Source organism: Notolabrus celidotus, chromosome 20 (genome assembly GCF_009762535.1).
Source record: "Notolabrus celidotus isolate fNotCel1 chromosome 20, fNotCel1.pri, whole genome shotgun sequence".
In the NCBI taxonomy this organism is placed as follows: domain Eukaryota; kingdom Metazoa; phylum Chordata; class Actinopteri; order Labriformes; family Labridae; genus Notolabrus; species Notolabrus celidotus.
Window position 1 is genome coordinate 7,507,537 of NC_048291.1, and position 17,120 is coordinate 7,524,656.

Consider the following 17,120-nt stretch of genomic DNA (forward strand, 5'->3'; position numbering starts at 1 on the left):
GATACAAATATGGCTCTAACAGCATATAGACAAACCCACTGCCTGTGACCAATTGGCTGAGACCCGTGCCATTCCTCTAAACTTCTTTTCTTAAATTAGAGTCTTATCAAATCAGTGCTCTACAAGGTTTATTAACTGAATAGAATTCCACTGTTTTCTGTAAATGCATGATTGTGATTTAAAGACTCCCTTTTTAGATGACAACAAAGGTAGCCAAAGTGCGTCTTAAAGCTAGGGTTGGTAGTCACAGAAAACTAGCATGAATTTGAATCTAGCATTTCCTCAGGACTCCGTCTAACCCCTCCCCCCATCCCCTCGGAGCTCCTCCAAAACCGCCCCGCTCACATGCACGAGCGCCGCTGATTACCAACCCCAGCTTTTAACACCAATATGTAACGCTGCAGAATATTTCATTGTAATTTCTTTCCTCTCTGCGTCTCTCAGGTGCTGGCCTGGTTCGAGGAAGGAGAGGAAACTGTCACTGCCTTTGTCGAGCCCTTTGTCATCCTCCTCATCCTCATTGCCAATGCTGTTGTTGGAGTGTGGCAGGTCAGTGATCATGCACACACACACTCAGAGGAACAATTGCCATCACAAGGACACATACCTGGCTCTGAACGCAGTCTTTTACACACACCTAAATAGCCTCTTATACTTGGAAACAGTCACACACAATAAATCACACACACTGCCTGTGTCCTTTACACCAAGCACACACGCTCCCTCCATAGTTCAAGGGAATCCAGAACGAGAGGCCTGACGTCAGCAGGAGGTGAAAGGGTGAAAGGCTAAGCCAGCAGGGGTAGTATAGATGGAAGAGGCTTGGAGATGAGGGGGGGGGGGGGGGGGGCACACATACACACTCTCACCCGTCCTGTCTTGAAGGCTCAAACTGCAGCTCTGCTTTGTTAGAATCCACAGTAAAAATACAGAGAGCTGATCGGGTTACCACAGGCCTGGGACGAGTGTGTTTTTGTGTTTGTGTGGTGGTGGTGGTGGTGGTGGGGGGGTTCATATCGACCCCGCAGCAGTCATTTGGAAACTATGCACAAGGATTCACACATGAGGGGTGAGGGGGAGAGAGGAGAGGGGGAGGGCGGCTGGCATAAGTCAGGCTTTACACTTTGAGGCGGTCGAGGACAGCCTTGGAAGAAACGAACATCTGAGCTGAACATCAGGCTGTGTGACTTCTGTCATCAACCTGTTGATCAGCAGACACACAGACAGTCAGTCAGTCAGTCAGTCAGTCAGTCAGTCAGTCAGTCTGCAAACACAATTCACATCCAATCACTCTAATGATGCAAGCTTTTATCTTATTCCTGTTCACTCAGGACACTGAGGTCACTGAGGTCTCCGTATGGTATTGAACTTTTTATCATTTTGTCCTGTTTATAGGCTGAGTCTTAAATGGTTTGAATTATGGATGAAGAGTTGTTCTTTATTAGACTTGAAGAGCTCAGCAAGCTTGTGGAGTAGAGCGTACTCCCTGCTTACTTTCCTAAATCTCTGTAAGGAGAGCAAGCAGCAGGTGGACACATAAGCAGGTCAAAGAGAACCCAACAACAATCCTGACCCTCATGCAGGGGTCACCACAAATACATCCATGTTTGATAATCAAGCTAACAAGCCAGGTATGGTTTGCATCATTTGCATCATGTTCTGCCCGGAGGTTACCATTTAACCTTTTGTTCCCCGTAACACAAAAACAAAATGTCAAACAGTTATGATTTTTTTTTATCCAAAGCTTCCCTCCTGTTACTCTGTCCACTGATCTCACAATTATCCGAAGGTCAAAGTACCAAACTAAGAGTATTTCATTTTTTCTTTTTTTCTTTAACCTTTATTTTACCAGGAATAGTCCCATTGAGATACAAAGTCTCTTTTACAAGGGAGTCCTGGCCAAGACAGCAGCATAAAAAGTTTCACAAATAGAACAGGACAAAACAAAACATAAAGTGACAAGTAACTATTACATCGATTTATAAATTAGCAGTTTTAAGCTCTAAAACATGTGCACAAGCTGATCAGAGGATCCTTTATCCTAGTTTTAAAATCCTCCAATCGAATTAAACAATCCAGTTTCAGGTGACCCTGAAGCTCAAACCAAGAAGAGGGAGCAAAGACATTAAAAGCACTTTTACCAAAGACAGAGTGGATCCGAGGAATGACAGAAAGAAATTGTCCATGGGACCGAAGATGACAGCCACTGACAACTTTAGGAGTCAATAAAGAGCATAGATAAGACGGCAGCTCCTGTAGTATGGCCTCATAAAGAAAGATCTACCAATGTTCCATTCTTCAGGTTCTGTTTTGTTTGAATTCTTCCAACAGGAGCGCAACGCAGAGGATGCCATTGAGGCTCTGAAGGAGTACGAGCCTGAGATGGGCAAAGTTTACCGCTCAGACAGGAAGAGTGTGCAGAGGATCAAGGCCAGGGAGATCGTTCCTGGTGATGTGGTAGAAATTTCTGGTAAGATTCCTTAAACTGGAGACCTTTTTTTCCACTGCTTTACCTGCTGCATGTATTCAGAGTCCATTCATCCTCTGAGAACACAGAGGAACAGTCAGAAGTACTGAAAAGTGGATGCAGCAGTTATCTTCATGGTCATACAACATCTATTCCCATCAACACAACACAATAGAACAAAGACGGTTGACAAAAAATCCTGTCATCTGAGTTTAACAGAGTTTAACAGAGCAACCCACATGTATGCCAACTTTAGCCGTGCAGGGTTACAGGTCAAACAAATCTCTCAGAACAGCTCTGCACGGTCACATTTTTATTATTCATCCTAATCTGTTCTCAGGAAGTTTTAATCCATCCTTCATATTTACTCAAATTATTTTACACATTTTTATGCAAATTACAAAAGTAAAATGTCAAAGGGTATCATCAGGCACTCAACAGCTGTGGCTGAATAAGAAATAGAGTTTCTGGTGTGTGTTTTCTAGTGAGGGGGGAAGGATGCAAACTGGAAAAATGTAAATAAAGTTTAGTATTTTTATGATTATATTCAACCGTATCAAAATGAAACCTCTGGTGTAATTAAAACTCTGCTTCCATTTGAAAGTCAGCTAAATAATTGATAGCAGGTGGACGCTTCAAACTGACAATACAGTGAAATACATGCTAACGAATAAGGCCAAAGCTTTGTGGCTTTCACAAGGCTTCCAAATTCTGGATCTGCTCAATATCAGTTAAAAATACAGCATTGATGTTCAATTTCTCACTCCAGATCAACACATTACAAGCAGGAGACTCTTACATGAGAAAAGATTAAAGAGTCCGCAGTTTGCCTGCTCGGCCTGATCTCTTTATGACTCCTGAGATAAGGCTCCTAAATATCCTTAAGCTGCTCTGCACGTGCTCACAGCTTCTGTTGTCCTTCAGAATGAACACAGGCCCTTTTAAGGCAGCAACAGAAACAAGGGGTGGAGGGGGAGCTGAAGGAACTCTGCTGCCGGAAGAAAAAAAAACAAGCTTGAGTATAAATAAACTTAATATCGACTCACTCCTCTCCCTCTGTCTGCGTTACACCTGTTCTTTTCATTTCATGATCTCCCCAAGGTCTCCCTCTCCCTCTGTCTCTGACTGTGGTTTCAGTTTTCAACAACAACACTATCCATGCAGAGTGCTAAAACCAGTCAATCAACCCTGCAACCCCCCCTCCATCCATCCATGCTGCTGTAATGATGCAGTCAGACTGACATGAAGCTGTTTGTAGGCTTCTCTAATCCTGCACGGAAAGGACAAAGCTGTTGAATAATTAGATATTATATTTGTGATGTTCAACAATTAAAATTCAGAGTACGATCAAAATCATGATAAGGCTTTATGCCGTCACTCCTCTGTTTTGACAAAGAACATTTTGAAACCTTGACGAGGTGTTGGGATGTCACAATGTCAAGGTTATTAGAGTACTGCAGGTTATATATCCAGGTTTCTACAGAATAAAGGGTCATCCAGATTTTCAAAAACAGAGTACGATAGTTAAATGCACAAGAAATAACCTCAGTACCTCAAGAACTTGGATGCTAGTGCACATTTAAACCCACTCTGTATTCCTCTCCTCCCTAAAGTGGAGACAAAAGCTGCTTAATAAATCAAAGATTACTTAATATCAAATATTTAAGACAGAACTGTTACATTTATTTTGTTTGTGTTTTTTTTGTTGACATTAGTTGGTGACAAAGTGCCAGCTGACATCAGAATCATCTCCATCAAATCTACAACCCTGCGTGTGGACCAGTCCATCCTCACTGGTAGGTCTTACAGGACAGATGGACAAAATCACAAATGTCTTTACTGCCTGCTCTTTCCTATAACTTGTGTCTCTTACAGGCGAGTCCGTCAGTGTGATCAAACACACTGATGCCGTCCCCGACCCCCGAGCTGTCAACCAGGACAAGAAGAACATGCTCTTCTCTGTAAGTCTGACCATCCGAGCTGAAAACTCCCTTTTCCCCACCACCATGTTTCACGTGTTTTAGTAGGACAGACAAACAGATTGAACTCTTCATATATTTACACTGAGGCCATTTTTGTCTAACATGCTGTGTTGCAGTTTTTGTGGAAATCATACTAACATTGAGAAACTGAGAAATCACCACCTTTCATTGCATGTATCACTCCCTAAAACCACATATAGGTATATATAACTTTACCTTAGATAGTTAAATTAAGGCTTAAATTGATGATAATGCTGACATGTACACTACCAGTCAAAAGTTTGGCACACCTTCTCATACAATGGTTTTTATTTATTTTAATTATTTTCGACATTGTAGATTAATACTGAAGACATCAAAACTATGAAATAATCTAGTTTTGCCATAATCTGGATTACAACAGTAGTCAAATAGGGCTATCCATTGTGTGCTAACCCTGCCTCTGAACAACACAACTGATGGTCTCAAACACATTAAGAAGGCAAGTCATTCTACAAATGAACTCTTGACAAGGCTCATGTTAATTAGAAACCATTACAGGAGACCACTTCATGAAGCAGACTGAGAAAATACCAAGAGTGTGCAAAGCTGTCATGAAGAATCTAAAATATAAAACATGTTCTGATTTGTTTAACACTTTTTTGTTAATTAAATAATTCCATATATGTTATTTCATAGTTTTAATGTCTTTTGTATTAATCTACAGTGTTTAAAATAATTAAAATAAATACAAACCCTTGAATGAGAAGCTGTCTCCAGAGTTTTGACAAGTAGTATATATAAAAATATATATAACATTTAGCAATTACAATTTGAAAGAAAAATCATTAATTTAATACTTTTTCTTTTTAATTTCATTTTCTGAAAAGGACAAGTGCACATTTAATAGCAGTATTACCGTTTTGTTTAAAGGCCCTGTGAGGAGTTTTGAACTGGCTGAGAAACAGGCTGAATATGATACCGATGCCTCTTTATGACCTTCAATACCAAAGAGACCATCAGCAGCAACACTGACACCTTCTCTGTTGTCATTTTTAATGCCTGAAACCGCCCTGAGGGGGTAGGTGTCAGACCAGATGATGGACATCTCGCTTCAGAAACAGCCTTTATTTGACTGTTTACATGGAAAATAATCACATTCCCTGATAAAGTTGACTGGTAAAAGACAACACGATGAGGTTTTTGTTGAAAGCACTACTTTTACATGTTTAGGACAAGAGATAAGAGGCATCACTTTGTCCACAAGGGGGCGCCAGAATTGATACAAAACAAAAGTTCCTCACAGCAACTTTAAAGCTTTAAACAGAGCAGGTGCCAGTGTTGCCGCTGATGGTCTTGTTTGCTATTGAAGGCCATAAAGAGGCATCAGTATCATTTTCAGTCTGTTTCTCAGCCAGTTAAAAACTCCTCACAGGGCCTTTAACTCTTACTTTTTTATTAATCTTAATCAACATCTGAAGTTATTTTGATTTCATGTCTTTTACCCTAGCATGAATTTGTTGTTAACACTTTTTTGTGAATTAAATAATTCCATATATGTTCTTTCATAGTTTTGATGTCTTTGGTATTAATCTACAGTGTTTCAAATCATTAAAATAAATACAAACCCTTGAATAAGAAAGTGTTTCCAAACTTTTGACTGGTAGTGTAGATGTTTAGCATAAATATCCTGCAGTAACTTCTATCACCAGAGCCAACGTTTCTTATTGGCACTAAAAACAAAACACAGCAGAGGTTGCCATGAACATAATCCCTTTTTCTGTTATTTGTTCATAAACCAGGGTGTTGTTCACAATTTTCACCTGATAATATGAATGTCTTCATAGTTTCATAGTGATCAAAACAAGGAGAAGGAAATAACATCATTAGGACTGCACATTTTTGGGAAAATGTGGAGGTATTTGTGAACATGGTCAGTTTCATCTCATTTATTCCCCCTGTCTTATAACCCAATTCAGGGTACCAACATCGCTGCTGGTAGAGCCACTGGTGTCGCTATTGCAACTGGAGTCTCCACTGAGATCGGTAAGATTCGTGACCAGATGGCTGCAACTGAGCAGGAGAAGACGCCTCTGCAGCAGAAACTGGACGAGTTCGGAGAGCAGCTCTCCAAGGTTGGTGCAGCTGATCAATGAAAACGCTTCGTTGCACTGTGTCATTGTGTTGGAAAACTTCTGATGCACTTTAAAGACAAAATAAAGCTGCAGCTACTGACTAACACATCCCTGTGACTCCCTGTCCTTCAGGTTATCTCTCTCATCTGTGTGGCTGTGTGGATCATCAACATTGGTCATTTCAACGACCCCGTGCACGGAGGCTCCTGGTTCCGTGGTGCCATCTACTATTTTAAGATTGCCGTGGCTCTGGCTGTGGCTGCCATCCCTGAAGGTAAACCCCTGGTATCAACTTCCATTTGTTTACCGAGGGAGATTATCATATCTTTTGTAGAAGCTCATCCATATGACGCTGCAGCTAAAATTTGAAAACAATTAGGTTGCGCAAGTCCATCTTTTGATTGGATCTGACATTAAAATACAGAATTGTATGATTTTAAAAAGAGAAAACCACAGATTTGACAAAGGAGTCCTTTAATAGGTCGGCTAACTGTACCTCTGCCAAATTGAAAATGTAAGAGTTGGTTAAAGTCAGTGATACAGTTGACTTCTGGAGCTCAGGACAGTCTCCTTGTCAAATTAAGCACACAGCAAGATGATTTGTTTGATAATTAGCTGAGGTGACACCTAGCAGACAGCTAGCAGCTCCTGCCTGTCACTAAAAGATGCCACGCGCCTAATTATCCATCATTTTACTATAACTTAAACAGGTGAATTATGTAAAAAGTCAGCTCTGTACAGTTATAATGAAAAGAGAAATTAGCTTTTCAGACAAAAAATGTCTCTGCCAGGCAGTAAACATTCATATCTGTTATAAAGTTAACATTTTAACATGGGGCTGTAAGGGGATTGACTTATTTTTAGACACAGCCTCAAGTGGCCACTTGAGGAACTGCAGTTATTGGCACTTCCATATAGGCTTAATTTCTCAGCCCTGGATGTTGCTGCTCTGCCTTTGCTTATTAGAACATTCTGATGATGCCAAACGAACAACATCATCTGCAAACAACGACACCTCTATAATGTCACTTAACTGGACAATATCCAGAACTCAACACCGTCGCCAGACTCGCTTTTTTTGCCAAGAATCCGGTCACAGATCTGTCGCAACGGCCTCCAGCTGCCCCTCCAGCAGAAATACCTCAGAGAACACAGAGGTCTGGGTGTGATCCAGCTGATGTGTGAAAGGCTGTCAGGGGAACACCATATTTGTCAGCATGCCCAGTGGCACTGAGTCCCTGAAGACCAGCTGGCTTTCAGCAGACGAGCCAGATGATTTGTTCGTGTCACCTCCAGAGAGAGGAAGTAACAAACTACAAATACTCATTACTGTACTTTAGCAGAGTTTTGAGGTTTCTTACAACCAATTTATTTCTGACAACCATTCCTGCAACATTTCAACACCAGTATCTGGACTTTTCTGAAAACCAAGCTTTAAAGCATTTTTAGATGATTTGTTGATCTGTTTTATTTTGAGTCATCACGCGCCACCTTCCCAACAGTTATAATTACATTAACATCAAAAGATGGGACAATAACTCTTAAAAAAGACAATACTTTTATGATGCATGTTGCTTTGGTAGCTGTTATCATTCACTTTGTTGTGATGGGGTGGTTGTATTTCAGAGTTTGAATGTGTATTGTCTGATTCTTTCCATCTTCCTCCCTGTATGTCTCCACCTCAAGTCTGTGTTTAACACGCTGCAATAAATGCTTAAAAAAGAAGAAAGGATGACTGAGGTTCACTAGTTTTCCCATTCTTAATGTTTTCCAATCTGTCCGTTCCCATTAAAGCACCAAATCATAACAAATGTTATCTCAAGTTGCTTTTACAAGCATAGCAGGTCTAGACCGTACTCCATGTTAAATTATTAACAAAGATCCAACATCAAGACAGAGTAAGACTCAGTGTGATCTCATCTTAATCCACCCTGAGCATTGCACCTCGCAGTATTTAGCAAGATACATCGGCAGGGACAAACTTCCTTTAACAGGCAGAAACCTCCAGCAGATCCAGACTCATAATCGGCCATCTGCCTCAACCGAGTTGGGTTTGGAAAGAGGGATAAATGAGATTAAGAGAGAGAGAGATAAACGTGATGAGACAGAATGATTTGTTTTTAATTCATCATAGGTCTCCCTGCTGTCATCACCACCTGCCTTGCTCTGGGAACTCGCCGTATGGCCAAGAAGAACGCAATCGTCAGAAGTCTGCCCTCTGTGGAGACGCTGGGCTGCACCTCTGTCATCTGCTCCGACAAGACCGGCACCCTCACCACCAACCAGATGTGTGTGACCAAGGTACGAGGCCACACCTGTACAAATCCACACAAATTTATTATGTAGGAAGTCCATCTATGACAGGAAATGAAAGAATATCAAATTTTTGTGTGTGTGTGTGTGTTTCAATGTAGATGTTCATCATCGATAAAGTCGATGGGGACAGTTGTTCCCTCAGTCAGTTCGACATCTCAGGTTCAAAGTACACACCTGAGGGAGAAGTGTAAGTATCCAGAGTGTATTGATATCATAAGACTAGGTAAACACACTAACACCACATCCCATTCTTTAACTGTGAACATATGTGGATGTTCTTCTCCAGTACAAAGAACGGCTCCTCTGTGAAGTGTGGACAGTTCGACGGCCTGGTTGAACTGGCGACCATCTGTGCTCTGTGCAACGACTCCTCTCTGGACTACAACGAGGTCTGCAGCCTTCAGGAAAAACTATTCATTAATGATGATCATGTTAACATGTAAGAAACTAACTTCTCAAACATGTCCTGTTTTTTATCTTCCATTCTGCAGTCTAAAGGTATTTTTGAGAAGGTGGGCGAGGCCACTGAGACCGCTCTGTGCTGTCTAGTGGAGAAGATGAATGTGTTCAACAGTGAAGTGCGCGGCCTGTCCAGAGTGGAGAGGGCAAACGCTTGCTGTGCGGTACGTTCACATAACATGCCATACAGTGTAAAGTGTGTCATCCTATCTACAAACACATGTCAGTGTTACACAGAGGAGAGGTCACATTATCTCCAAATGAAGGTGATATGTAAATATTTACATTGAAGTCATAAATGGAAGCTGCAATCATTAAAGCTAGGGTTGGTAGTCACAGAAAACTAGCATGAATCCTCAGGACTCCGTCTAACTCTCTTTGCCATCTGGACATAAAGATCATTTTAATCAGTATAATAAAAAAAAGTATATCTAAATCTGACTACCAACCTAAGCTTTAAGCAATGAAAAAAATGTATCAAAGCAGTCTTTATTAGATCAAATTTCCCTCTTGTGAAAGGAGTGATAGTGAAAGGAAAGGAAAATATCACTAGTCTCCTGGGCTTCTGTCACTTTCATAGCCAAGTAACAACAAATGTTACTAAACCTGCTCAGCACTTTTATAGAAGACAGATCCAGTGAGCAACTTTCTGGAGAACATAACAGAACGTGAAAATTTAGCATCTGAGGAGACGGTTTTCTCAGAGAGAAACAAAGGGAAAACTGGAGCTCATATCTGTTGTTGGGGATGAACATTGTTAGAACACACCTCAACTCAACTCAACTCAACTTTATTTATATAGCACCTTTCATACATAAAAACATGTATCCCCAAGTGCTTCACAGAGTAACAGACAGTCAGAAAACAACAGCAATGGTAAAATTATAAAAGGCATGATTAAGAAAGAAATACTTGAAAAAGAAAATCAACACAGTAAAATTAATAAAATAAGTAAGAGTGGAAAGAAAAGTTAAAAATAAGGTAGAGTTAACGAGATCAGATGAACACAAAATAAATAAGATAAATAAATACATGTTAAAACAATGGTTTAGATAATAATGATTAAAATAATAAATAAAAAAAAATGTAAATAAATAAATAAATAATAATAATAATAATAATAATAATAATAATGCAGTCCAGGGCTAAAATAAATTACTCCAAATTAAAAGCTAGATTAAAAAGGTAAGTCTTAAGTTTACTTTTAAAAACACCCAGAGAGCTCGCTGTTCTAATGTCCAGAGGCAGAGAGTTCCATAGCCTAGGGGCATAAAAACAGAAAGCTCTCTCGCCGGTGCCTGTGTGAGACACACGAGGAACATTTGAAAGGGAAGCATTCGAGGACCTCAGTGATCGGGCTGGAACATAAAATGACAGGAGATCAGTAATGTATGGAGGAGCAAGGCTGTTAAGAGCTTTAAAAACAAATAAAAGGACTTTAAAATAAATTCTAAAAGAAACAGGGAGCCAGTGCAAAGTTATTAAAAGAGGGGTGAAGAGGGGTCCCTTTTTTTTCTCCTCGTTAAAACTCTGGCAGCAGCATTCTGAACAACCTGCAATTTCTTGAGAGACTTTCTGGGCAGGCCTGTAAAAAGGGAGTTGCAGTAATCAATGCGGCTTGTAATAAAAGCATGAATTAAAATTTCGGCATCTTTCTGTGATAAAAAAGGTCGGACTTTTGCAATGTTTCTAAGATGATAAAATGAAGTACTTACGACCTTGTTAAAATGAGCATTAAAATTAAAATCTGAATCTAAAACCACTCCCAGGTTTGTGACCTTTGATTTAATTTGACTATTAAAATCTCTCAGAGTAGTCTGGAGCTGTTCTTGGGCTGCCTTGGGTCCTATTAAAAGAATTTCAGTTTTGTCTTCGTTTAATTTTAAAAAGTTGTTGCTCATCCATACATTGATGTCAGATGGGCCTTCTGATGGCAAAGTAAAGCACTGATTTTGTGTATATCTTTAAAGATTATTTGGGGTATATGGCCTTTATTTATTTGACAGAACAGTTGAGGGAGACAAGGCATGTGAGTAGAAAGAGGGAGAAGAACCAGTGTGACAAGGACTGTAGTCTCTGTACATGCGGTGCCTGCTTTACCAACTGAGTTTAACCAGCACCCCAGTACTAAAAAATACCTGAATAGAGCATACACTAACACTAGTGTTTGTTTATTATTATTTTTATTATTATTTTAATCATTGCTTTAAAATATATTTACATGTATCTAATTGAATTATTTATTTATCTATTTATTTCTTGTATTCATCTGATCTTGTTAACGCTACCTTATTTTTCAACTTTTCTTTCCACTATTTCTTATTTTATTAATTTTACTGTATGGATTTTATTTTATTTTTAAGTATTTTATTTATAATCATGCCTTTTATAATGTTACCATTGCTGTTATTCTGTGAAGCACTTTGGGCTGCATGTTTTTATGTATGAAAGGTGCTATATAAATAAAGTTGAGTTGAGTTGTTATTTCCTTAAAATACATATATATTTTTAAATTCAATGTTTTTTAAATGTATTTATTTTAAATAAAATTTGAAACCATCTTAAAAAACAAGGACAGAGCTGTCAGTGGTCTCCTGTGGGGAAACAGGAGACCACTCTCTAGTGGTCAGAGCAGTTACTGCAGGCTGAATCAGTCTCTTCATAAACATGTTAGGTGTAACCTGTAATCCTGATCCTCTCCTCACTCTTCACTCTTCTTCTTCATTTTCTGGACCAACAGGTGATCAAGCAGCTGATGAGGAAGGAGTTCACCCTGGAGTTCTCCAGAGACAGGAAGTCCATGTCTGTGTTCTGCTCTCCTGCTAAGTCTGCAAAAGCACCTGTGGGAAACAAGATGTTTGTCAAAGTGAGTGTGTGACGAGCTCCATGAGCAGACAACCAGACCAGGTCTGCAGCCTCTGAGCTTCCTCATGGCTGCTAAAGGCACAGAAGAGACATTTGACATTAATGCCAGATGAAGTCTTTAATTTAATTCTAATGTTGCGTGTTGTGTAAACCTCATCACCAGGGTGCCCCAGAAGGCGTCATTGATCGCTGTGCATACATTCGTGTGGGAACCACTCGTGTCCCCCTCACCGGCCCCGTCAAAGACCACATCTTGTCAGTTATCAAGGAGTGGGGAACTGGACGGGACACCCTCCGCTGTCTGGCTCTGGCCACCAAAGATACTCCTATGAGGAAGGAGGAGATGAACCTTGAGGACTCCACCAAGTTTGCAGACTATGAGGTGGGCGACTCAGAAAAGAAAACATTGTGGTAGAAACATGATCACAAACAAACACTCAGTGTCTCCAATGAATGCTAAACTTTTCTGTTTCTCCCTCCAGACTGATCTGACCTTTGTGGGCTGTGTCGGCATGCTTGACCCTCCTCGTAAGGAAGTCATGAGCTCCATTGAGCTGTGCAGAGCTGCAGGCATCAGAGTCATCATGATCACTGGTCAGAATTATAATCTTCTATTCTTGTATCTCTATATGTAATCAAGCAAAGATCCAACAGTCTTCATCTCTGTTCTTCTCCCCCAGGTGACAACAAAGGCACAGCTGTTGCCATCTGCCGCCGCATCGGCATCTTCAGCGAGGAAGAGGATGTCACAGGAAAGGCTTATACCGGTCGTGAGTTTGATGACCTCAGTCCATACGATCAGAAGAACGCTGTCAGAAAGGCGTGCTGCTTCGCCAGAGTTGAACCATCCCACAAGTCAAAGATCGTTGAGTTCCTGCAGGGCTTCGATGAGATTACTGCCATGGTGAGAGGAACAATAAATACTTTGCTCTTCATCTTGTAAAAAATAGAAATATACTGCAGGTAAGCAGAAACAACAACCATGCTTCCTCCTCCTAAAGACCGGTGACGGAGTGAACGATGCCCCCGCCCTGAAAAAGGCGGAGATTGGCATCGCCATGGGCTCTGGCACTGCCGTTGCCAAGTCTGCCTCTGAGATGGTCCTGGCTGACGACAACTTCTCTTCCATCGTGTCCGCTGTGGAGGAGGGACGAGCCATTTACAACAACATGAAACAGTTCATCCGCTACCTCATCTCCTCCAACGTGGGCGAGGTCGTCTGGTGAGTGTCATGTTTGTCATAATAATCATGTCATCTGAGTGAATCATCCTTTAATTACCCGTGAATCTGAATCACTGGCAGGCTTTCAACTTTTAAAAGGTTTTTTCGTTGAATAGAGGTTGGCTCCATCCTTTCTGATGCATTCAAGGAAGTCAGCAAATCTAAACGCTGATTGGCTTTCACAACACAGCATCAAGCAGACGTGTGTCTCATTGTAAATGTTTGATGTAGAATAGATTGTAAAATAATAACATTCATTATTCAGGGGAAAAGTGTTCATTTTTGTGCAGTTTATGCTTTTAGTGAGAGAATAGGACAGTTGGAGAAAGAGTATGGAATGACATGCAGTAATGGCCCCACTCAATGAATATAGTTTCTGTACATGACATATGCAATTAAACCCACCAGACCAAACCTTCTAGAGAATAACCTCCTCTCTTCCTCCCTCAGTATCTTCCTCACTGCCGCTCTGGGTCTCCCTGAGGCTCTGATCCCCGTTCAGCTGCTCTGGGTCAACCTGGTGACTGATGGTCTGCCCGCCACTGCCCTGGGCTTCAACCCCCCTGACCTGGACATCATGGGCAAAGCCCCCCGCTCCCCCAAAGAGCCCCTCATCTCAGGCTGGCTCTTCTTCAGATACTTAGCCATTGGAGGTACAAAACATGATGTTCTCTCTCTCTCTTACTGTCTCATTCAAAGAAGCCCCAGAGATCAGGAATACAAACAAATGATCGATTACACCTGAGGGGTATACTATGAAGCGAGTTCAGCATATCCTAGTTATCTTCTCCTGATCCAGCTTCACTGAACCTGACAAAGGAGATCGCGCTAAACTGTCACACGAAGCTGGTTATCAATTTGTTGAGTCAATCCAGAATTTCCCCGAGCACGTTCACATGAACAGGGCAGAGAAGGCAACATGTGACCAATCACAGACACCGACTGTCTGCCGTCAGCACATCCACATGAATTTCAAACACTGCACTGATATTAGAAAAATATGTGTCGTGTGTAACAGTTTTAGACGTAATATTTTAGCTGCAGCCCTGACGGTATCAAACTGAGCACTGTGGTTAAAGGACTAATACATATGAGAACATGATTCAAAGTGATAAGCACGCACAGTTATATATTTAAAGCAGTAAAACGATTTCATCTGAATAATCTGACTTCAGACTCTGTTTAAGTATGATGTCAGGAAAGATAATCAATAACTGTCATCAGTATTTTATATATAAAATCATACAGGTAGACAAAGTGTCCTGCCCGTCTCTTCTCCACTACAGGCTTGACCGCAGTTCTCCCCCCTCCCCTCGCGACAAGCTCACAGAGCTCCATGATTAGCGAGCTGATTGGTCAGTGGGCGGAGTTTTCTCCAAACTGATCTCTGATCCTGAGCATAACCTGCTCCGCAGCAGGTTAGGAGTTCAGCATGAGTAACCATGGTGATCTACCCTGGTAAGACGGGAACCACCTTCGTAGTACTGAAAATCCAGAGTTAACCCTGAAGTTACCTCGATAACCGCAAATCCGGCTTCGTAGTATATCCCTCTGGTCCTAAAACTAAATACAAGACGTTTCACTTTTAGTTTTTTAACATACTTGTATCACTGGACAGATAGTCTCTGGATGGACAGATTGAACATCAGGGGTTTAAAGTACAGACAAGCAAGTACTTTGTATTTGTGTGTCTGTACTTTTTGGGTTGAAGTATCTGTACCCTACTGAAGTATTCTTTTCTTACTTTGCACCCTACAATTTTTATATTCCTTAAAGCTGCTGTTGGTAGGAATGGTAAAAACACTGTACTTTTTTTGCTGGGTTTGGAGAAAAGGTCATAATACCAATCGGTACTTATCTCTAAGTGAAGTAATTTCAGATTATGGCAAAATCTTCGTGTTTTCCAATACCTATGTAACAAGCAATGTTATTATTCCTCTTGTTCACGTTATCACAGATTAATCAGAGCTACTCCCCAACCCTCTGTCCTAATTGGTTGTACTTCCTCATAGAACGCGCACAATGATCTTTTGTGGGCGGGGTTACGACAGCAGAGAGGGGAGGGGTAGTGTTGACATTTGAAATCGCTCTCAGAACTGATGTTCATATCACGACTACCAACAGCAGCTTTAAATCTCAAAACTGTTTTCCAAAACGTGTGACTTTAGCTCGATTGCATTTTAAGGATTATGGATGTATTTATTTTGAATAAGAGCCCCACCTTCAGGAGCAACTCTAACTTTAATATAGGAACCATATCACACGAAATCAAGTTACTGCATGTCCATCAAGGGAAAGGAACTGGGCTGTGGAGATATTGAAGCTCAGTGCATGTTCATTGTTTTCACTTAGCCGCAACAAATGTCCTTCAGAGGGACACCATTTTACTTGAGCCTGGACACTAAACGTTAAATGCTTACATCAGCACTTCTACTTTAACCACTCTTTGTTACTCGTGTGTTTTTGGATTCAGGTAAAGTCTGTGTAGTTTGTACTTTGATCACTCTTGTTTGACACTAAATCATCTCTTCCAGGTTACGTCGGTGCAGCCACAGTTGCCGCAGCTGCCTGGTGGTTCCTGTACTGCGATGAAGGCCCGATGGTCTCCTTCCACCAGCTGGTGAGTTTTTAATATGAACTCTTTTTCTTTAAATGTTGCAGTTTCTGTGATATATAACACTCAGCGGACTTCAACACCTTTTCACAAACAACACTCTGACTCTTCATCCTGTGGTCAGTAAAAGTTTCTCTCTCTGCTTCAGTCTCACTTCATGCAGTGCAGCGAGGAAAACGAGGACTTCACAGGGATCAACTGCCACGTGTTTGAGGCTGCTCCTCCCATGACGATGGCTCTGTCTGTGCTCGTCACCATTGAGATGTGCAACGCTCTTAACAGGTCTGACTTCAACGTGAACTCATCAGCACCAAACCTCACCACAGACGATGAAAAACGAACAATATTCTACTTAGTAAAATAAAAGTGACAAAATGTATTTACTCAGCTACCATTAATCAATCAATCTTTATTCATACAGACCCAAATCACAACAAATGTTACTTGAAGATTTTTTTTACAAACAGAGCAGGTCTAGACCTTACTCTGTTATATTAGGAACAAAGACCCAACATCAAGACAGACAGGACTCAGTCTTATCTCATCTTAATTCACCATGGGCAGAGCACTTTGCAGTATTTAGCAAGTTACAGTGGTAAGGACAAACTTCCTTTAACAGGCAGAAAACTCCAGCAGGACCAGACTCATGTTAGAGACACATCTGCTGAGACTGAGTTGGGGTTGGAGAGAGAGATAGATGATAGTCGGGAGACAGATAGTAGTAGTTGTATCAGCTGGAGTCTAGCACATCCATAACAGCAGGCCGTCTACGGTAGCAACTCAGAGGTACCTAACCATTAACTTCAAACATTGTACTCCAGTACTTCCATTTGATGCCAATTTACTCTTCAACTACATTTTCCTTCCAAGTATAAAATGAACTTATTTTACACTGTAACACACTCTGAACTTTTTGACCCTCAAAGTTTTGAGACATGCGCTCGTAACATGGAAAAGTTTCATTTCCTTTACCTGGTCAACAACAACGCTATGCTGCTTACAACATGAGGCAGAGAAGGGTGAAAGCAGATGAAGTATAGTTTTATGTGTCAACTGACTCCGCCTCTTAACTAAAATTCAT

General features: G+C 40.9%; 1 protein-coding gene across 4 annotated transcripts in view; it reads left to right on the forward strand.

Moving 5' to 3' along the window:
- The window catches only part of atp2a1 (ATPase sarcoplasmic/endoplasmic reticulum Ca2+ transporting 1), a 46,701-nt gene that overhangs the window by 25,948 nt on the left and 3,633 nt on the right, over positions 1-17,120 (forward strand). For all 4 annotated transcript variants that reach the window (XM_034712081.1, XM_034712084.1, XM_034712085.1 and 1 more), the window contains 18 exons: positions 445-549; positions 2,332-2,470; positions 4,183-4,263; positions 4,343-4,428; positions 6,408-6,563; positions 6,696-6,837; positions 8,698-8,864; positions 8,978-9,066; positions 9,166-9,268; positions 9,371-9,502; positions 12,079-12,204; positions 12,367-12,585; positions 12,686-12,797; positions 12,884-13,107; positions 13,205-13,425; positions 13,876-14,078; positions 15,960-16,045; positions 16,188-16,321. In XM_034712081.1, the coding sequence (XP_034567972.1) occupies positions 445-549; positions 2,332-2,470; positions 4,183-4,263; positions 4,343-4,428; positions 6,408-6,563; positions 6,696-6,837; positions 8,698-8,864; positions 8,978-9,066; positions 9,166-9,268; positions 9,371-9,502; positions 12,079-12,204; positions 12,367-12,585; positions 12,686-12,797; positions 12,884-13,107; positions 13,205-13,425; positions 13,876-14,078; positions 15,960-16,045; positions 16,188-16,321 (2,525 nt within the window). The remainder of the gene's footprint in view (positions 1-444; positions 550-2,331; positions 2,471-4,182; positions 4,264-4,342; positions 4,429-6,407; positions 6,564-6,695; positions 6,838-8,697; positions 8,865-8,977; positions 9,067-9,165; positions 9,269-9,370; positions 9,503-12,078; positions 12,205-12,366; positions 12,586-12,685; positions 12,798-12,883; positions 13,108-13,204; positions 13,426-13,875; positions 14,079-15,959; positions 16,046-16,187; positions 16,322-17,120) is intronic.